The following is a 23253-nucleotide window of genomic DNA, read 5'->3' as shown; positions in this document are numbered from 1 at the left end:
TAACACTGCTATTTTCCATGTACATGTGCCTTTTGGATTCCACATGGGCTTACACTATCTATGTGTGCTCATTATACCGCATATTGAAGCAGTTGCCATTTGTGGTTTTTTACCCATTTTTGGTGCAATACTAATAATTGTTTACATCCCATATTTAAGAAATAAATGATCAATGTCCGTTGGTTCCCTGATGAACCCGTAGAAAACAGACGGGGGAAACGCGTAGGAACACTAATATTTTAAACCATTGCTTGATCAGTACTGTACATAGTTCACAGTGTGTACACTGTTTAGTTTTTCCTTTTTATTTTGTGTTGGGATAGTTGGAGTGACACTTGGTGTTTATTGTTTGCTCCCGTGCACTTATTTGAGGGTAGGGACCGTCACCGTGGTTGGGGCCACCGTGCTAAGGAGGTGATTACCCCAAAAGGCAGGGATAGTTTATCTACATCTAGTGCAGAGTGCACCTTTCCCTCACCTAATTCTCTATTCTACTTAGGTTCCAGCATCCATCACCCGTTCAATTACATGGGAATTTCATGTCACAATAAGTTTATTGGTCACTTTTTGTGCTATATTTTAACGAGCTATTAAAAGTTAAGTTGTAAGCCTCATATAGTCAGTATGTCTCCTTGTATGACACAGAAAAACATCAAGAGTTTTACCAGAAAGAAGCATTTAAAAAAATGTAACTACTGCTGTATACTAGTATTAGTCTTTTTATCCAAAACTTGACAGGTTAAAGCGTTTAATCGGAGAAGCTCGGACACACTCGGCTGCCGGGAGAGCTTCGGAAGAATGACAGAGGCTTTGGGTACTTCCGGAGCCCCTGTCATTCTTCCAAAGCTCTCCTGGCAGCCGAGGGTCTCCGTGCTTCTTCGATGAGAAGCTCTACTGCTCGGGAGAGCTTCGGGGATCCCCGGCACAGTCAGTGTACATCACACTGCCTGTGCAGGGAAAGGAGGCGCACAGAGGCCGGGAACGGGCCCCAGATGAGTTAACTGTTTTTTTTGTAGTGGTCGCCCATGGGGCGACCATACCGCGTATAAGACGACCCCCGCCTTCTAAGAAGATTTTTCAGGGTTGAAAAGTTGTCTTATACCCCGGAAAATATGGTAACTGGAAAGAATTGTTTAAATTGTCTATTACATTACTGCTATAAATTATAACTGTTATACTCAGTATTCCATTGTAACACTAATATAAAAATAGGGTATGTGAAGCCATTATGAACATTCTCTTGTTTAATGCATCCATAAACCTTTTCTGTTTCTCCAGTCTGTATTTAAGAGCTCCCCCCTGCTTGGATGCTTCCTCTTCGGCCTACCACTGGGTGTCATCAGCATTATGTGTTATGGAATTTGCACAGCCGACTCAGATGATGGCTCAGAGGAAATGACCAGAAGAGATGTCATTGATCCAAATGTGTCGGACGAGGGCAGCGACGAGGAACAAGATGAGGACAAGACTAGAGAAAACTCTGAGGAGGTGACGGACGAAGACCAGGAAGAAAAAGATGTTATGGAAAAGAAGAGAGATTAACTTTTATGAAAATTGGATTATTTAGGATTCCAAAAGAAACTTATTTATTAAATTCAACCACTGACACAGCTTTATTAAAAAAATCTATATAGAGAGAATAAAAAAAGACAGGACTGCTTCACTGATGTTTGGCATGAAACTTCATTTTTAAGACATCAAGGCCATTTCCCATATGTTCTGGAATTTAATAAAAAAAAAAAAAGCTTTGAAAATAGGAGACACATAATGAGGTTTTGTTTTATTGTAGCACTGTCTTCACAATTGTTCATTCTTTTTAAATTACGCTCAGATTTTAGAATGTTTATTTGTGCACCCAGGAGTTTTTGCTAATTATTTGTATGGTTTGTATGGTTTTACTTTTGTAGGCTACTGAAATTAAGCATTGGGTGGGGTTATGTACACAGTTGAAACAGATTGAAGCAGTAATAAAGATTGCCTATTTGATATATATATATATATATATATATATATATCTCTGTTACAAGTTTGTAGTGCAACTCAGGTGTGTTAAATTGGTGACTCAAGTCAACCTAATCTAGGGTTTCTCTAGATATAGAAAATTACTTTTAAATGTTAAACTTACAGTTTCTACTGTAATATATGTCTATTTAATTTAGCTATAGCTTATCTGCCTTATCTGCATAGCACTTGTTGAAAGGCCACGAAGGGCTGATATGCACGATGTTGCCTAATCGTGGTCTTTCAACATGCTGAAAGATTACTATTTTGTCAGTTACGATCTGCTGTGTGTCGCTCCGTGCAACAGAAGCGGCAGCAGCAGACCGCCACTGACTTCAGTGGGCCGCTTAAATGATCGAAGGATTGTTTGGGTAGCCTTTTGCTGCCCCCTGTTTACTGTCTGTGCGTGTAATAGCACAGGCAGTGAGCAAGTAATGAGGGGGGAGGGAGCGCTGAGCTCACAGGTGAAGGGTGGGTACACACTGTTTTTGTCACATACAAAGCTATTGATGTAATTTATGATATTTTCCATTTGTTAAACACAGGACAAAAATAGTGACATTTTGGCCGCATTCCAGCTGGTATACTTAAAGCGAATGTACCACCAGGTACATCTTTGGTTCTTTTACATTAACAGATCAGCGCCGCTGTGGAGATGCAGGTGGCACAGTCCTTTTCCCGCACAGCGTTGGTCCATTCCCGAGCACCAGCCTGCCTAGAGCACTGGGGACTGGCCCGCCGGCCCCCAGTGTGACGATCTCCCCACCCATCTGTGATGTGGCTCCATTGATTCTAATGGAGCCGTGTCACAGAGGGGAGGGTGTTTTGTCACACTGGGGGCCGGCGGGCCCATCTCCAGTGTTTCATGACGGGCCACTGCTCAGGAATAGACTGGCAGACTGTGTGTTAATGTAAAAAAACCAAAGCAATGTTTTTTTTTAAGCTTACAATGCATTATTATTATTATGCATTAAACACATCCCGCAGTAGTCTATGGGGATGAATGGCACTGTTAGGCATCTATCACAGCCTCCATTACACCCATACGTTAGGAGCTTACGTTAAACAGAGGCCAAAACACAGTGTAAACCCAGCCTCAGCAGCATAAATGTTATGTAAAGGTGCTTATTTTTATAAGATCTGGTGAGCCCTACAATGATTTTTGTTTAGTTTATTTAATTAGTTCTGAATTTTCTTTATGCAAATGTCTCGATGCAGTTGTGTCTGTTTGTTTGCCCTGATAACCTAAAGTGTAACTATTTTAAAAATTTTCATATTGACAAAATTTCATAAGAGAACATTTGTAATATATCTTAATAGTATATTCCTCACCCCTACCACCTGTAGTCCCTATTCCCCCCGTCTCCATGTTCTCCTTAACTCTTTAAACTGTTTCTCACAAAAAAAACTATCTAGATTAAGGCTGCAGTTTTTTTTTTTTTTTTTGCAAAAATGTCGATGCAGTTTTTCAATCAAAGCAAAAAGTGGATCCCGTAGGAAGAAGTATACATCTTTCCTTTTATATTTCTAGTTCCTTTTTGTATCCGTACCTAGCTTTGGCTTAAAAACTGCAGTGTGTGACACCATCCTAAGTCAGATAGTATTAGAAGCAGAGGGGGGAAGAATACAAAACTGCAGTGAGGATCTCTCCTTTAGGGTACATTCACACTTACCGGATCCGCAGCTGATTTTCTGCTGCGGATCTGCAGCAGATCTGCAGCAGATTTCATTTAAATAACTGAACACAGCATCAAATCTGCACCATCAAATCTGCTGCAGATCCTGTAGGTGTGAACGCACCCTTACTGTCTGTGTGCTGTAAGAGCAAGGGAAGGAAGAATCCTTTGCCTGTATGCAATACTTTATGTGTACGGCCCTGACATACCACCAAGAGTCTGTCCATTAATAATGCAAGAGAAAGGCAAAGTACCCAAAATTCGCGGGTTACATTCCACTTCTCTTTTCTACTCTATATCTGATACATATGTACAGCTGGGTCTTGTAATGGCAGCTGCTGTTTTAAATAATCTGATAAATTAAAACATTGAGTCCGTTAGACTTTGAGTGGGGGTCCCAGCTATTAGACCTCACAGTTAGCTAGTTTTTCCTATCCTGTGGATAGCGGATAACTTTAGATGGGAAAACCCCTATAAGTCACATCAGATTAAAAGTTAGAAAACTGTACCATGAAGCTAGATTGTGTTTTCCTTCGTCATATTCCAGAAGAATATTTACTTTGCTCATGCAGATTTACATCAGTTGATACCTGTGGGTTATATATGTGTATAAAAAACGTGCAAAATGTTTTCTGTAAAGAGTAGTATTATGTTGTGTTTTATATCTGTGGATTGACTTGACCCTTTTATGCTTTGTTTACTTTAAACCTATGTTTTTTTTATTTTATTTTACAATGTTAAATTCTTTAAAAATAAAAAAATAAAAATGCCACTGTAGCTTTAAACATATGCAAGTGCAATGTGCAGATCTCTATTTTATCACCATTGTCTGTATTTGCCGGATAATCTATAAAGACTGTATTTCCTTTTCCCTCACATAGAAGATAGCCGATTTACTTTGGTTAACAGCCTATTGATTTTTCATACATACATTTTATACATTTTCAACTTTATATATTTTTTTTCTTTCAAAGGAAATAGTATGTAAACTTACTGGTGCTATTATTATTTTGTTAGTCGGCTTGCTGTGATTAAAGTGAATGTGTTTTAAAAAAATTAAAATTAGCCTGTAATAAATTCTAAGACACAGAACAATCAATTTATCCCCCACCCCAGATTAGTAAGATATCCAATAGTATTCGTGATACATACATATACAAATAAGAAAAGTTGCTATATTAAGCTTCACATAATTTGTTCAGTTTGTTTTTTCTATCATTGTAAAACCAGCAAGCCTGATATGTTCCCAGCAAGCTTCATTACTGATCGCTATAATCGTGACCGTGCAGAGTCTCTATACAGAGTCTCATGGGAAAAGTCAGAGTAAGCTTCACAGATTCCATGGTGATTGCCATAGTAACTGAATATATGCCGAGTTGTTTTTAAGTTTGTGTTGGAGCCTCTGTTTTAGTCGAACATTTTTCCATTTTAATTCAGGATACAGATATGCAAACAGTTTTTAATATGTTGACCTTTTATATGTTTTTTTTTTATTGCAACATTCTGATATTCTACAGCTTACTAAGTATAGCTGACGTACAGTAACGATGGCGATATTTGGGAATATATTTACACCAATCAAATTGTATACAGATGCATAAAATGTGTTTTTGGTGTCTTCCTAAAAATAGTTTCTTGGCAGACACAGATTAGCCATAACATTAACCCTTTGAGGACAAGGCCCAAAATGACCCAGTGGACCGCGCAAATTTTGATCTTAGTGTTTCCGTTTTTCCCTCCTCCCCTTCTAAGAGCTCTAGCACTTTCAGTTTTCTATCTACAAGCCATGTAAGGGCTTATTTGTTACAGGAATAGTTGTACTGTATAATGGCGTCTTTCATTTTACCATAACATGTATGATGGAATTCCAAATATATTATTTATGAAGATATAAATTGGTGAAATCGCTAAAAAGAATGCAATATGGTGACGTTTGGGGGGTTCCTGTGTCTACGTAATGCACTATATGGTAACAGCGACATGATACAATTATTCTATAGGTCAGCCCGAACACAACCACATGCAGGTTTACACAGATTCTATAATGTTATATATTTTTTTTAAATGAAATCTTTTTTTTTGGCAATTAATTATAAATAAAATGGGGCTATTGTGACGCTTATAACGGTTTTATTTTTTCACCTAAGGGGCTGTATGGGGTGTCATTTTTTCCGCCATGATCTCTAGTTTTTATTAATACCATATTTGTGAAGATTGGACGTTTTGATTACTTTTTATAAATTTTTTTATATAATGTAACATAAAATCGGTAATCCGCGCACTTTTTTCCCTCTTTTCGTGTACGCCGTTTACCGTTCGCAATGACGCTTGTTATATTTTAATAGATCGGACAATTACGCATGCTACGGTATATTATATGTTTATTTATTTTTATATGTTTTATTTATATAATGGGAAAGGGGGGTGATTTCAACTTTTATTGGGGGAGGGGTTTTGGGGTAGTGTGTTAGTGTTTTTAACTTTTTTTTTTTTTTACACATTTGAAGTCCCTTTGGGGGACTTTTACATACATTAGTTTGATTTCTACACTGATGAATGCTATGCCATAGGCATAGCATTGATCAGTGTTATTGGCGATCTGCTCATTGAGCCTGCCTGTGCAGGATCAGTGTAGCAGATCGCCGATCGGACCGCACGAAGGCAGGTAAGAGACCTCCGGCAGTCCGTTTTACAGTTCGGGACTCGATCGGTAAGTGACAGGGGACTCTCCCTGTCATTTACACTTAAACGCCGCGGTCGCACCGCGATCGTGGCGTATAAGGAGTTAATGACACGCGGCAGCGCGATCGCTGCAGCGTGTCATTACCGGTGAGGTCCCGGCTGCTGATTGCAGCCGGCCCCCACCTGCTATGAAGCGCGCTCCGCTCCGGAGCACGCTTCATAGCGGGAGAAACACCCAGGGCGTACAGTTACGCCCTAGGTCGTCTGGGGACAGACTTCCATGGCGTAACTATACGCCCTGGGTCGTCTAAGGGTTAAAACCATTGGCAGAGGAACATTCCATTACATCTGTGAAGATGGACAGTCAGTTTAAAGGGAAAAAATGTGCAAGTGTAAGGTAAAGTGTAGTGCATTTAGCTTCCCCCTGTTTACTACTAGAGATGAGCGAATTTACAATACAAATGAAGCAAAGCACTTTGTTAGCTCGGCGGTCAGCTTATCGGCCTGCTGTCTATGAACTCCATGGTGCTCTGCTTCGGCTGCCTGGAAAAGCTGTATCCAGTCCTGGGAAACTGGGAGAAGTTTTTTAGGACTGTATAAAGCTTTTCTAGGCATGCAGAGCAGCACAGAGTTTAAAGGCAGCAGGCTGATAAGCCGACCGCCAAGCTAACAAAGTGCTTTGCTTCATTTGTATTGTACATTCACTCAAGAGAATCAGAACTGGGCCTTGGAACAATAAAAGAAGACAAGTCTGACTGATACATCACATTTTCTATTTCATTATTTAAATTGATGCATATGTTTTGCTTTCCTGGGAAAGAGATGGCACTAGGATGGGATTTTACAAGTACCATCTGGATATTACAGTACCACAGGCCGGGGGCACAGAATGTGTTAGCACTATTTAAAAATAATAATATTCTAGTGTTTTGGTGCCAAAGAGGACAGGTTAACTTTAGGGGTCTTGTGTAGTCTTTGCCTTGAAGACCTAAAACTGCTGTGACTGCATAAGGGGACGCTACACAGTTTTAATACTATGGCAGATTGATGTACCAACAATATCTCGTCCTATCATGACTACTTTGATACATTAGTACTATACTTCTCTGAATAAGCTAAATACGTGGTTTCCTTGTCTAAACCAGCAACTTTAATAAACTATGTATGAATAATTGTATTTGTTGCTTGACTTTCCTGAGATTAACCACAGAGGGGCTAGTTCACACATGTAAAAACCATATGGATTTTGAAAACTAGAAATTTCTGCCTTAAAAATTGTTTGTTATCGATTGCTATAGGACACATAAACAATAAAGTGTGGTTTCCAAAGCCACATGCTTTTTTATGTGATTTAACTTTGAAGCTTCCATTGAAATAAATAGGAGCTTAAAGAGGTGTTCTGGGTAAAACGGACTAATGAGCTTTCCACAGTCGCTGATTGGTGGGGTGCTGACACTGGGCACCTGCACTACACAGTTACCAGGGTTTGTCTGTGTAAACAGTGGTGACCTTCAACTCATCTCCTATTCACTTGAACAGGACCTGAGCTGCAGTTACAGTTTACCACTGCTACACATTCACTGTGTAGTGCGGGTGCCAAACAGCTGATTGGTTCTCTGTTCTTGCCGATCACTTTTTTTTTTATTTAGAAAACCCTCAGGTCATTACAGCATATTTAATAAAAGTCAAAACAGAATAAATTTAGAATAAACGATAAAAACATACAAAAAATAGTGAAGGTACCCAAAGATGACAGTATATTTTACATTTTCACAAGAAATTTTTCACCTTGTCCAAATGGTCATACTTTTATATAAAAGTAATGTCTATTGAAATTTAATTTGAATTTTTTTAAGCTGTCCATACATATAAAATAGCTGTTGGCCCCCAAAGAAAAGCATGTGTGTGTTCTTGATAGGAGGTAAGGTAATCCACAGCCAGACTCTGGTGGCAGCAGATGAATTGGGGTTGACGTCACAGGGAAGACACCATACATGTAAATGTTAGCTGAAGTTATGAGTTTCAGCAGGGCCAGCCAACCACCTAATCTAATGTGTATGGCCAGCTACAGAGATGCAGATTACCTAAAGCAGTGATTTTCAACCTTTTTTGAGCCGCGGCACACTTTTTATACTTAAAACATCCCGGGGCACACCACCAACCAAAATGGCCCAAAATGCCACTAAAACAGTACATATTATACATATAGTTAATAATATAGATTCTAAATGTATTTATACTCATTTAGTGTGAAACATGGGCCTGTTTTCTTCTCACCCCTGTTTCTCTCCTGTGCTTCTCTCCACCATGCTTCTCTCCCCCATGGTTCTCTCCTGTGCTTCTCCCCCATGCTTCTCTCCACCATACTTCTCCCCCCTGCTTCTCTCCCCCATGCTTCTCTCCTGTGCTTCTCTCCACCATACTTCTTCCCCCTCCTTCTCTCCTGTGCTTCTCTCCCCCATGCTTCTCTCCTGTGCTCCTCTCCACCATACTTCTCCCCCCTGCTTCTCTCCTGTGCTTCTCTCCACCATACTTCTCCCCCTGCTTCTCTCCTGTGCTTCTCTCCCCCATGCTTCTCTTCTGTGCTCCTCTCCACCATACTTCTCCCCCCTGCTTCTCTCCTGTGCTTCTCTCCCCCATACTTCTCCCCCCTGCTTCTCTCCCCCCCTGCTTCTCTCCACCATACTTCTCCCCCCCTGCTTCTCTCCACCATACGTCTCCCCCTGCATCTCTTCCCTATTATTCTCTCCTGTGCTTCTCTCCACCATACTTCTCCCCCTGCTTCTCTCCTGTGCTTCTCTCCTGTGCTTCTCTCCACCATACTTCTCCCCCCTGCTTCTCTCCTGTGCTTCTCTCCACCATACTTCTCCCCCCTGCTTCTCCCCCATGCTTCTCTTCCCCATGCTTCTCTCCACCATACTTCTCCCCCCTGCTTCTCTCCTGTGCTTCTCTGCCCCAAGCTTCTCTCCTGTGCTTCTCTACACCATACTTCTTCCCCTGATTCTCTCCTGTGCTTCTCTCCCCCATGCTTCTCTCCTGTGCTTCTCTCCCCCATGCTTCTCTCCTGTGCTTCTCTCTCCCATGCTTCTCTCCTGTGCTTCTCTCCACCATACTTCTCTCCCCCCTACTTATCTCCACCAAACTTCTCTCCCCCCTGCTTCTCTCCCCCATCCCCAGGTTTCTCTCCCCCCCCTTCCTCCTCACCTCCTCCGAGATGGTCGCTGCTGATGTCCGCCTCACCTACTGGCTGCCCGTAGGGCCCGGACGTGCTCCTCCAATCAGCGGAGACCGGGAGTGTGGTGCGCTGCGACGGGCCGTAGCACACACATTGATTGGATGCGTGCATCACGGCCCGCCGCAGCGTACCACGCAACTGCCCACATTATAATCTGCCACTGATTGCTGCGCATTGCCGGGGAACAAAACACAGGGGCACCATAGTTTGGGGAACTTTCCCCGCGGCACACCCGACCACGTGTCGCGGCACACTGGTTGAAAATCACTGACCTAAAGTGACTGCAGATAAATCTATTGTTTTGTTTCACCTATTGTATCAAATGATTGTATGACATTTTTAGTATAATAAAATGATGAAAAAATTTTTTGTTTTTGTAATTTTTTGTTTCGTTTTATGTACATTATTGTTCCATGCATTAGTAGAGAACTATATGAAAGCCAATTCTCTTTCAAATCATTAAAGGCTGTGAACACCTTTGAAAAGCATTTTTAGTCTTGCTTTGTACTTGTTATTGTACAAAAAAAAACACTTTCTCCATTGGTCTTTATTTTAATAAATATTTAGTTTGTTATCGGTAAAGTACATCAGAGGAACAATTCTTTGAAGCCTTTCTTTCCCTGACCTCAGCCAACTTCTAAGCTAATTTATGACTGTGTAGTGCTGCTCTGTGCCACCTGGTGGCGACATGTTACTTATGCATGGTGGTGCCACTTAGGTCCTGCTCCTGTCTGCTCCTCTGCTATGCTCCACACCGCTCCTGGGCATGCTTACTCTTGTGTTTTCTGGCATCTTCCTTCTGGTCCCTGTTGTAATAACACCTCTGGCCACTAGTGCATGTGGCCGCATGGTCTATATTTATAGGGGCAGCTTGTCTATGCCAGCTGGTGTCTTCTGCCAATCCAGAGCCACCTGCACCCATGTAAACTAGCTCCACCTGCTCTTTCTTGTCTGAGTGGTTTTGCCTTTGTGCATTTTAAGCAAAAGTGCATTTCTGTAATCCTGCTGATTCTCTGTGTGTCCTGAGCATGTTCTCTGGATTACGCTTCTTGTATGACCTCCTGCCTATACTGTATGCTTCTCTTTGGAAATAAAAGTTATATTTTAATATTGATCCTACAGTGGCTAATAGTTCGCGGAAGTTTTCTTTAATAGTCTATAACGACTGGGTCCAGAAGACCGTGGGTGAGAGTCCCCTTACTGATCCGTATGTGGAATAACCTGACTAAGATACCTATCCCGTCCCTGTTACTGACCTGACTCTGCCGCTGATGACTTGGTCTGCTGACTACCTTTACTCGGCCTGTTTTCCAGTGCCTTGCACCTATTCTGTCTCGAAGTTTAGGTCAGATTTAAAAAAAATTAGCTTAGTCATGTGTAACTGTCGATTACATTTTTTCTTTGCAGAAATGAATGTACAAGCGATTTTAAGAAACTCTGTAAAAGGTTTTATTAGGCAAAAAAGCCTTGTTCTGTACTTAAAAAGCAATTTCCCAGCCCCCCCCCCCCCTTTTACTTATTTTCTGTGCATTGTCAGGCAAAAAGTCTTCATTACAGAGGTGCAAAGTGAAGACGGGTTCTGCTGTGTCCATTATGACCTATGGAGGGGGGAGCGGCCGAGGGAGATGAGTAAGCAGGTAGAACGTAAAAGCAGCCCAGCCATTTGGAGACTTGGCACATGAAATGGTGGATTCAGAAGTCAGAAATGTCACTGCATATCTGGGAACTTCATGCTCTTTCACCCCCCTTGGCCCCTCCCCTTTCCATAGAGAATAATAGACACAGAAATCCTGCTTCTTCTGAAGTGAGGGGAGGAGGAAGGAAAACAGCTAAGTACAGTACAGTAAGAAACTCTTCTGCTTAATAAAACCTATAAAAGAGTTTCTTAGAATCGCTCACACTATTTATAGGCTCAAGCTAGCTGCAGTACGAAGGGGTTATTACCGGCCTATAATGTTCTTTATGGCACAAGAGAGCTATGTCTTTAATATGTTAATCATCCAGTAATACTTATTATCCTCACTATTATACTCACTAAGGGTATGTTCGCACACATTGGAGTTTCATTGCATTAACACAATGAAGGACAGCAGGATGGAAATTAAATGATGCAGTAACGCAATGAACAATGCAACATGAACATAGTCTTATGGTGCGTTTACACAGACAGATTTATCTGACAGATTTTTTAAGCCAAAGCCAGGAATGGATTTGAATAAAGGATAGATCTCAGTCTTTCCTTTATGACATGTTCCCTGTTTATAGTCTCCTTCTGACTTTGACTTTGATCTGTCAGATAAATCTCTTTGTGTAAACTCACCATTATTCTCACTGTCTGGGGACCCGGGATAAACATATCTATCCTAGGATACTAGTAAAGGAAATACACTCCCAAAAATGCTCAGTTAATGCTAAGTGGCCACTATGGCACTGCAGCGGAAAACAGACAGGAGTGCAAAGTGGCTGAGTATTAGTACACTGTGCACAGATTATATGTCTGGCTGCTCGGTAACTAGAATCACCTATACTATGATAGGCACACAAAAATAAAGCCACACTTTGTCAACTTCTCTTCAGCACGCAGTATGGTAAACTCCCCCAAAATGTCTACGTGTAAGATGAGAGTGATTGAATACGCCACATCACCATTGTGTAGTCTTGTTTTACTGTCACTCAGCTGTGATTTCATACAATTTTGGCCAATAAATCATCTGGTCATCATGTGCTCACAAAGCTCTCAGTAAATGTGACAGTACATACACGCGTTCCCAGCTGAAAAACATCAGAAGAATTACACAAAAATGTTGGCAATTATGTTACAATATAACAAGCCCCATGGAGGAGGCAGCGCACATAGAAGCTTCCCAGTGGAGAAGCATGTTTCTATGCTGATAGCTCAAAATATACAAGCAAGCCGAGACATTTTGTCATCTGTGCACAGCGCTAGTGCAAATCTAGTCTGACAAGAACTGTAAATGCATTGTGTAAATAATGGTCAGCTGAGCCTAAGTGCTTCTGCGCCTAGAAAAGAGATTTTTTCCTCTTCTTTTAAATAGGTAAATCCGTTAGAGTAGCAATTAGTACTTGCAGAGTGTATTATGACAAATGAACAGGCAGGCGTTCCAGTAGTAATTTTCACATAAAGTAACTGCTCGGAGCACTTTAAAACAATACTTGAGGGATGATGCTGTGTAGGTAAAAGTACTTACCTGAATTCTACTCTGAACTGCCAGCTAATTAATTTCTGTCCAAAGTTCAGTTTTATTATTTTGAATATTTATTATTCCTGTTTTGTCCAATTCTGTTAAACATGAATCAAGAAGATGCAATTTTCAGGGGGGCGCGGACTCAGAGTCCGCTCAATTCAGCGTTTGTTACGCTGAAAAATAGTCAGGACACCTACACCAGCTCTGAGCTGGTGTAGGTTTCCTGGCGCGCGCACCGGCGCGCACGGGATTTATGTAGAGACAGTGCGACTTTACATAAATCTCTGTAGTCTCGGAGCAGCGGGGACGTTTTTAGGTCCGACTTGGAAAACGCCAGACTTAATAAATATCCCCTCTTTGTCCCCAAGTGTATTGACACCATCTCAGCCTGTGAACTGGCTTAATACGGAGGGCTTTTTTCCATGCAGACAAAGATGTCCAATATGTAAATATTTTCCTAAATGTGAACAGATTCCATCTTGTGCTACAGGCAGAACACATAATATCAAATAGTTTACAAATTGTAACACGACTTTTATTGTCTATCTTGCAGAATGTACATCTTATTTGCTACAATATGTTGGATGCACCTCTCGCAAATTGAAAAAAAGAATTGCAGAACACGTCAGATGTTGCTGCTGCATCCAGACCCACCTTCAGCAGGAATTTATCTGGCTTATCCCGACATTTTGTTTAATGCCATCAAGGTGATATATCCAGCTTGAGAATGTGCGGTATAGAAAGGTTAATAAACCAGCAGAGGAGGTGACTGGACCCATCAGCTACATCTCAGAGAAGCGCATTGGATTAGATAGCAGATCCCCACATGGTTTAAACTACAAGAATGATTTAGCATATATGTATTAATATTGTATTGATATACGTCTGATGTTGTACTGGTTGACACTTTTGCATAGTGTAGTTTACCATGGTAATATTCCACACCTGACTGGAAGGAGTGTTTTGAGTCTGAGCTGTCTCCTTCCTTTATCACATGATATATCACATGATATGTAATGTAGTGATGGTTGCACCTGTGTACAATATAAGGCTGGGTTCACACTATGTATATTTCAGTCAGTATTGTGGTCCTCATATTGCAATCAAAACAAGGAGTGGATAAAAAACACAGAAAGGCTCTGTTCACACAATGTTGTAATTGAGTGGATGGCCGCCATTTAATGGCAAATATTTGCTGTTATTTTAAAACAACGGCTGTTATATTGAAATAATGGCCGTTATTTACTGTTATATGGCGGCCATCCACTCAACATTGTGTGAACAGATCCTTTCTGTGTTTTTAAACCACTCCTGGTTTTGGTTGCAATATGAGGACCACAATACTGACTGAAATATACGTAGTGTGAACCTAGCCTAAACATGTTACTGATGGTGCGTTTACACAGGCAGATTTATCTGACAGATTTTTGAAGCCAAAGCCAGGAACAGACCATAGTCAGGGAATGGGTCATAAAGGAAAGACTGAGATTTTTCCTTTTTTCAAATCCATTCCTGGTTTTGGCTTCCAAAATATGTCAGATAAATCTGTCTGTGTAAACGCACCATTACTTTCAGTATTTGAGCCATGAGTAAGGGTGTTCTGTCCGAAACGTGTAAGTAATTTTTTTTTATGAATATCGATGTTTTTTCGAATATTTTTTAACATGTTCTTATAAACACTTTGGATTTTTACTAACTTTGGAGCTGGAGAATATTCTTTATTACATTGCCACGTGTTACCGGGAGTCTGCCCAGTTGCTTTTTCTCTGTGCTTCAAAATAGGACCCAGTGCACATTGTCCATTTGGTGAGCTGACCACAATTGCTATTTTTCAGGTGCTCTAGGTATAATATTTACATAACCTATCTATCAATGTCTATTTTGTATGTATCTATTATCTGTCCATGAATTCACATTTCCTCCTATTTTTTATGTAAATTGTCTGCGCTTTCTGTGAAGCACCAGGGCACCTGGGAATTCTGGTCTTGTGGGCTTTAAGATAGTAGAAGGGGCTAACATGGCGGCCACTAATAGGTAGAAGCTCTTATTTTTATAGAAGGTTGTGTCTTTTTGCAAGGTTGGCACTTTACCACTGTGGTTACCATATGGAATTATTACAAATCATGAAGAAAACACTAGTGGTCATTTTATATCTTTATTAAGGACCCATAGGGGGAGATTTATCAAAACTTGTACATCGGTCATAAAGAAAACCTTGCCCCCATTCACCCTGCCAGATTTACTAAGATTTATTCTCTGGGTGGGACGACTCCAGCTTTTCAGGCCCGTTCACACTAAGCAAAAGTGGCGGAATTTCAATCCAGATCAAGCCGCTGTCCCACTGTTTCATTGGGATTTCTTGCACAACTCCATTCTCAGCCCAAAGAACGGACACGTAGGAGATTCTGTAGTTTGATGAGATGTTATAATCCAGCGTTGTCCGCATGGTTGTTGTTTTATCTCTCTCCAGCCCCCTTGTTCTTACCCCTGGATGTTACTCAGGGTTTTAGGGTTCTGGGTCTTTTTCCTCAGGCAGATGGAGATGCCTTCTCAGGATGACATTAGGGACAGACGCTAGGAAAAAGGAGAAGAAAGAAGATTAATGATGAGACATCACTGATCTCCAGAAACTCTATGAATGTAGAACTTTATATATGTGGAAGGGGATTATATCTGGAGCCCAGGAGACCTTCACACGTCATCTACTCACCTGGATATCTGTATAGTTAGTTGATATAAAGTCACGTCCCAGAGCCTCAGACGGGCAAATAGAAGATCTGTAGGAGATAGAAAGACAGAACAGAGGGTGTTAGTGTCCGGCTGTACTTACCAGGGGCTCTGGTGTGGAACGAGACGGAGGATGACATGTCCACCAAGAGTTTCTATATTACTCTTATACAGGACACATGAGGATTACATAAGATGGTGAATAGTGACAGGCACTCACCTCAGCACATCGCCTGGTACATTCTATATACATCCTAGTTGTTACTCCTGGATCTTACGGAGGGTTTTCAGGGTCCTCGGTCTTCTCCCTCAGGCTGATGGTGACGCCTTTTCGGGAGACCGTTAAAGTTAAGCTCTAAGAAAAACAAGAAGAAAGAACATTAATGATCAGACATCACTAATCTCTTGAAACTTTCTATATGAGGAATAGGATGATATCTGTCGCCCAATGAGACCTTCACACGTCATCTACTCACCTGGAAATCTGTGTAGCTGGTTAGCTGGTGTAATGTCAGGCCGCAGAATCCCACATACTCGGATACTAGGACGGGCAGATAGAAGATCTGCAGGAGATAGAAGGACAGAATAGAGGGGGTTAGTGTCCGGCTGTACTCACCAGGGACTCAGGTATGGAAGGAGATGGAGGGTGACATGTCCACCAAGAGTTTCTATATTACTCTTATACAGGACACATGAGGATTACACAAGATGGTGACTAGTGACAGGGACTCACCTCAGCACATCGCCCAGTACACAGCTCACAGTAGAAGGAGCCCATTCCTACAGCGACTGGAAAGAAACAGAGTAGTAGTATTATATCGCCTCCTATACTGTCATGTCTGATCTATTCTATAATGTATCCAGCACACAACATGTTACTTACACAGAACCAGTATCACAATGGTCCCCAAGGCTGCGGCCAGTCTAATGTGGCACATCAAGCGGCTGCTATAAGATGTTTTATACAGCAATCCAGCTTGGCAAACGTTATGAATTGCTGTGCCGACAAACCCCATTCCTGCGCCGATCCTGTGGGCTAACGGATTGTTTTTCACCTAGAATATAAAGAGACATGTCAGTGTCATACAGCATTCTAAACCTCAGCAGCCTCAGGTGGAGTGTAATACACAACCATAGCCACCAAATGGGTCTGACCCCCTCCTGTATACTACTGTACGGTATATAGAAACTGATAACTCACTGAATATATGGCGTTCACAGAGGTGCCAATGGCTATGATCCACCCGATGACAAAGAGGACTCTCTGGCCGATGACAAAGGACTTCTCCGCTGGTTCAGACCGATGTAACATGAACTTGTACTGGAGGAAAGCCACGCCAGGTCCTGAAATAGAGAAAAGGTGTTATCAGCCCCAGATTTCCACAGGTCATGTCTATAGCTGCTCCAGGACCCAGTGATGGTATAATCTCCAGTTATGGCCGCCGGTCAGCGCTATATAGTGATCAGAGATTTACCGCCATCACTGAACGCTGGGGCCGCTGAGCTCCTCATAATGTCCCTATAGGAAGCTGCAGCCACTTACCTAGGATGGATAATACCATAAAGACAATGGTATATACGACTGACTCCGGGGGTTGTATTCCCGTGTCACTGAAAGAGAGGAAAATATTGGGAGTTATCTAATAATAATAATAATAATAATAATAATAATAATAATCCAGACAGAACACAGAAATAATAATAATAATAATAATAATAAAAAAAATAAAAATACAATAATAATAATCATAATCATAATAATCCAGACAGAACACAGAAATAATAATAATAATAATAATAATAATAATAATAATAAACCAGATAGAACACAGAAATAATAACAATATTATTATTATTAATAATAATAATATTAATAATAAACCAGACAGAACACAGAAATAATAACAATATTAGTATTAATAATAATAATAATAATAATAATAATAATAATAATAATAATAATAATAATAATAAACCAGACAGAACACAGAAATAATAATATTAGTAATAATAATAATAATAATAATAATAATAATAATAATAATAATAAAATAATAATAATAATAGTAATTCTAGGCATCTTACCTGATGAATGGCTTGTGGTTGTGTCCTGAGATGACGGTCAGGATTACAAGCACATACAGACCCCATAGACCCCATAGAGTCCATGTAACAGGCAGGAATGCCAGACCGCGGATCTCCATGGTAAACGCTGGAAAGTAAGACTTGCTGCAATAGACGGCAAGAGGGTCTTCTGTCTCTGCTCTCACAGATCAAGAAGGCAGATTATTGCCAGGCAGGGGGTTTTATGGGCTCGGAAGCAGATGATGTCACTGATGCTGTTACTGTGTCATTGTGACATCATCGGACATGCCTGGACATGATTGGTCCTCAGTGTTGCAGATCTTCTCTCCTGTATTTTTGCTTGTACTTAATGTACATATTGTATAAGGGGGTATGTCACATTGTAGTATATATATATTATGGGATGCACTGTCGCTATGGGCTGCATATATTATGGGATGCACTGTCGCTATGGGCTGTATAGTGTTTATTATGGGATACACTGTCACTATGGGCTGTATACTGTATATTATGGGATGCACTGTCACTATGTGCTGTATACAGTATATTATGGGATGCACTGTCACTATGGGCTGTATACTGTATATTATGGGATGCACTGTTTCTATGGGCTGTATACTGTATATTATGGGATGCACTGTCACTATGTGCTGTATACAGTATATTATGGGATGCACTGTCGCTATGGGCTGCATATATTATGGGATGCGTTGTGGCTATGGGCTGTATACTGTATATTATGGGATGCACTGTCACTATGGGCTGTATACTGTATATTATGGGATGCACTGTTTCTATGGGCTGTATACTGTATATTATGGGATGCACTGTCACTATGTGCTGTATATAGTATATTATGGGATGCACTGTCGCTATGAGCTGCATATATTATGGGATGCGTTGTGGCTATGGGCTGTATACTGTATATTATGGGATGCACTGTCACTATGAGCTGTATACTGTATATTATGGGATGCACTGTCACTATGTGCTGTATACAGTATATTGTGGGATGCACTGTCGCTATGAGCTGCATATATTATGGGATGCGTTGTGGCTATGGGCTGTATACTGTATATTATGGGATGCACTGTCACTATGAGCTGTATACTGTATATTATGGGATGCACTGTCACTATGTGCTGTCCACAGTATATTATGGGATGCACTGTCACTATGGGCTGTATATATTATGGGATGCACTGTGTCTATGGGCTGTATATTGTATATTATGGGATGCACTGTCGCTATGGGCTGTATACGGTATATTATAGGATGCACTGTCGCTATGGGCTGTATACAGTATATTATGGAATGCATTGTCGCCATTGGCTGTATACAGTATATTATAGAATGCCCTGTCACTATGGGCTGTATACAGTATATTATGGGATTCACTGTCATTATGGGCTCTATATATTATGGGATGCACTCTTACAATGCTCTGCATACAGTATATTATGGGATACACCGTTACTTTGGGTTGTATACACTATGGGATGCATTTTAACCATAGGATATATACAGTATATTATGGGATGCACTGTCGCTAAGATCTGTTTACATTAAGGGATAGAATGTCAATATGGTATGTATATATTATGGGATGCACTTTAGGCTATGTTCACACTACGTATATTTGAGGCTGTATATTTGAGGCTGTATAGCAACCAAAACAAGGAGTGGATTGAAAACACAGAAAGGCTCTGTTCACATAATGTTGTAATTGAGTGGATGGCCGTCATTTAATGGCAAATATGTGCTGTTATTTTAAAACAACGGCTGTTGTATTGAAATAATGGCAGTTATTAACCGTTATATGGCGGCCATCCACTCAATTTCAACATTATGTGAACAGAGCCTTTCTGTGTTTTTAATCCACTCCTGGTTTTGGTTGCTATGAGGACCTGACATGAGGACCAAATACAGCCTCAAATATACATATTGTGAACCCAGCCTTACTATGGGATGCATATAGTATATTATGGGATGCAATGTCACTATAGGATGCATACATTTGATTATGGGATGCACTGTCAATATAGGTTGTATATATTGGTAGAGGCAATGTCCCTATGTATATATCATAGGATGCAATATGGAAAGCATATATTATGGGATGCATTTTCACTATGGGTTGTACATATTATGGGATGCACTGTCACTATGGGTTGAATATATTATGGGGTGCACTGTCACTATGGGTTGAATATATTATGGGGTGCACTGTCATTATGGGCTGTATACAGTATATTATGGGCTGCTGTGTCACTATGGGCTATGTATATTATTGGATGCACTGTCACTATGGGCTGTATATATTATGGGATGCATTGTCATTATGGGCTGTATATATTATTGGATGCACTGTCACTATGGGCTGTATATATTATGGGATGCACTGTCACTATGGGCTGTACATATTATTGGATGCACTGTCACTATGGGATGTATATATTATGGGATGCACTGTCACTATGGGCTATATATATTATTGGATGCACTGTCACTATGGGCTGTATATATTATGGGATGCACTGTCACTATGGGCTGTATATTGTGGGGAGTGCACTGTCACTATGGGCTGTATATTGTGGGGAGTGCACTGTCAGTATAGAATGTATATATTATGGGATGCATTGTCACTATGGGATGTATATATTATGGGATGCACTGTCACTATGGGCTATATATATTATTGGATGCACTGTCACTATGGGCTATATATATTATTGGATGCACTGTCACTATGGGCTGTATATATTATGGGATGCACTGTCACTATGGGCTGTATATTGTGGGGAGTGCACTGTCACTATGGGCTGTATATTGTGGGGAGTGCACTGTCAGTATAGAATGTATATATTATGGGATGCATTGTCACTATGGGATGTATATATTATGGGATGCACTGTCACTATGGGCTATATATATTATTGGATGCACTGTCACTATGGGCTGTATATATTATGGGATGCACTGTCACTATGGGCTGTATATATTATTGGATGCACTGTCACTATGGGATGTATATATTATGGGATGCACTGTCACTATGGGCTATATATATTATTGGATGCACTGTCACTATGGGCTGTATATATTATGGGATGCACTGTCACTATGGGCTGTATATTGTGGGGAGTGCACTGTCACTATGGGCTGTATATTGTGGGGAGTGCACTGTCAGTATAGAATGTATATATTATGGGATGCATTGTCACTATGGGATGTATATATTATGGGATGCACTGTCACTATGGGCTATATATATTATTGGATGCACTGTCACTATGGGCTGTATATATTATGGGATGCACTGTCACTATGGGCTGTATATTGTGGGGAGTGCACTGTCAGTATAGAATGTATATATTATGGGATGCATTGTCACTATGTGATGAATATATTATAGGATGTACTGTCACTATGGGCTGTATATATTATGGGATGCACTGTCACTATGGGCTGTATACTGTATATTATGGGGTCAGGGCCAATTCTAGCTTTTCTGCTGCCTGAGGCTAAATTTAAAATGTCGTAAACTTATTTTCTCATTGTGTATTATGATGTTCTGCAGAACCTCATAATATATCTCAGCTGCTGCAGAACCTCATCATACATCTCAGCTGCTGCAGAACCTCATCATACAACTCAGCTGCTGCAGAACCTCATCATACAACTCAGCTGCTGCAGAACCTCATCAAACACCTCAGCTGCTGAAGAACCACATAAGCCTCTTTTTTAAAGAACCAGTCATAATAATTAGCTGTAATTGTTGTACTACAAGTTCCAGCACAGAGGGGCTGAGGATCCAGGCAAGCTGTGCGCTTCACTTCTAAATAGTGTGCACAGCATGGCAGCCTGCCGCTCCACACTATTTAGCAGTATAGTGTGGTATATGGCAGCACAGTGGGGTATATATAGCAGCACATGTGGCTATGTATGTATGCTGTAGTATATTAGTAGAGGGGATGGTATATAGCAGCACCTGTGGATAAATGTACACTGGGGCATAATGGAGGAGGTGATATATATGTATACTGGGGCAGAGTGGAGGAGGTGATATATACTGTATGTATACTGGGGCAGAGTGGAGGAGGTGATATATACTGTATGTATACTGGGGCAAAGTGGAGGTGATATATATGTATACTGGGGCAGAGTGGAGGAGCTGATATATATGTATACTGGGGCATAGTGGAGGAGGTTATATATATGTATACTGGGGCAAAGTGGAGGAGCTGATATATATGTATACTGGGGCATAGTGGAGGAGGTTATATATATATGTATACTGGGGCATAGTGGAGGAGGTGATATATATATGTATACTGGGGCAGAGGGGAGGAGGTGATATATATTTATATTGGGGCATAGTGGAGGAGGTGATATATATGTATACTGGGGCAGAGTGGAGAAGGTGATATATATTTATATTGGGGCATAGTGGAGGAGGTGATATATATGTATACTGGGGCAGAGTGGAGGAGGTGATGTATATGTATACTGGGGCATAGTGGAGGAGGTGATATATATGTATACTGGGGCATAATGGAGGAGGTGAGATATATGTATACTGGGACAGAGTGGAGGAGGTGATGTATATGTATACTGGGGCATAGTGGAGGAGGTGATATATATGTATACTGGGGCATAATGGAGGAGGTGATCTATATGTATACTGGGACAGAGTGGAGGAGGTGATGTATATGTATACTGGGGCATAGTGGAGGAGGTGATATATATGTATACTGGGGCATAATGGAGGAGGTGAGATATATGTATACTGGGACAGAGTGGAGGAGGTGATGTATATGTATACTGGGGCATAGTGGAGGAGGTGATATATATGTATACTGGGGCATAATGGAGGAGGTGATCTATATGTATACTGGGACAGAGTGGAGGAGGTGATGTATATGTATACTGGGGCATAGTGGAGGAGGTGATATATATGTATACTGGGGCAGAGGGGAGGAGGTGATATATATTTATATTGGGGCATAGTGGAGGAGGTGATATATATGTATACTGGGGCAGAGTGGAGGAGCTGATATATATGTATACTGGGGCATAGTGGAGGAGGTTATATATATGTATACTGGGGCAAAGTGGAGGAGCTGATATATATGTATACTGGGGCATAGTGGAGGAGGTTATATATATGTATACTGGGGCATAGTGGAGGAGGTGATATATATATGTATACTGGGGCAGAGGGGAGGAGGTGATATATATTTATATTGGGGCATAGTGGAGGAGGTGATATATATGTATACTGGGGCAGAGTGGAGAAGGTGATATATATTTATATTGGGGCATAGTGGAGGAGGTGATATATATGTATACTGGGACAGAGTGGAGGAGGTGATGTATATGTATACTGGGGCATAGTGGAGGAGGTGATATATATGTATACTGGGGCATAATGGAGGAGGTGAGATATATGTATACTGGGACAGAGTGGAGGAGGTGATGTATATGTATCCTGGGGCATAGTGGAGGAGGTGATATATATGTATACTGGGGCATAATGGAGGAGGTGATCTATATGTATACTGGGACAGAGTGGAGGAGGTGATGTATATGTATACTGGGGCATAGTGGAGGAGGTGATATATATGTATACTGGGGCATA

At 40.9% G+C, this 23253-nt stretch overlaps 2 protein-coding genes across 2 annotated transcripts in view; one reads left to right on the top strand and one right to left on the bottom strand.

Moving 5' to 3' along the window:
* TMX3 (thioredoxin related transmembrane protein 3) overlaps window positions 1–4462 on the top strand; it is a 61530-nt gene extending 57068 nt beyond the window's left edge. Inside the window, exon 16 of the mRNA XM_069957837.1 lies at window positions 1279–4462. Coding sequence (XP_069813938.1) covers window positions 1279–1542 — 264 coding nt within the window. The 3' untranslated portion in view covers window positions 1543–4462. The remainder of the gene's footprint in view (window positions 1–1278) is intronic.
* Window positions 4463–15510: 11048 nt separating this feature from the next.
* On the bottom strand, window positions 15511–17888 carry LOC138784523 (DNA damage-regulated autophagy modulator protein 1-like). The gene is made up of 8 exons (XM_069960118.1): window positions 17613–17888; window positions 17071–17138; window positions 16729–16871; window positions 16411–16582; window positions 16261–16316; window positions 16004–16090; window positions 15748–15882; window positions 15511–15577 (listed from the first exon to the last, which is right to left on the bottom strand). Exons 1-7 carry the CDS (start codon window positions 17729–17731, stop codon window positions 15802–15804), a joined length of 726 nt encoding a protein of 241 aa, XP_069816219.1. The 5' UTR covers window positions 17732–17888; the 3' UTR covers window positions 15511–15577; window positions 15748–15801.
* Window positions 17889–23253: the final 5365 nt, after the last annotated feature.

The sequence above is a fragment of the Dendropsophus ebraccatus genome, chromosome 2, assembly GCF_027789765.1.
Source record: "Dendropsophus ebraccatus isolate aDenEbr1 chromosome 2, aDenEbr1.pat, whole genome shotgun sequence".
Classification (NCBI taxonomy): domain Eukaryota; kingdom Metazoa; phylum Chordata; class Amphibia; order Anura; family Hylidae; genus Dendropsophus; species Dendropsophus ebraccatus.
The sequence above is the reverse complement of the archived record's forward strand: the minus strand, read 5'-3'. Positions and strand labels throughout refer to the sequence as shown.

Coding starts and splice junctions, on each gene's coding strand:
- LOC138784523 (XM_069960118.1), bottom strand. CDS start 17,731: ATGGAGATCCGCGGTCTGGCATTCCTGCCTGTTACATGGACTCTATGG. Junction 17,139..17,612: donor AACCACAAGCCATTCATCAG/GTAAGATGCCTA, acceptor CCTCTCTTTCAG/TGACACGGGAATACAACCCC. Junction 16,317..16,410: donor CATTGTGATACTGGTTCTGT/GTAAGTAACATG, acceptor GTTTCTTTCCAG/TCGCTGTAGGAATGGGCTCC.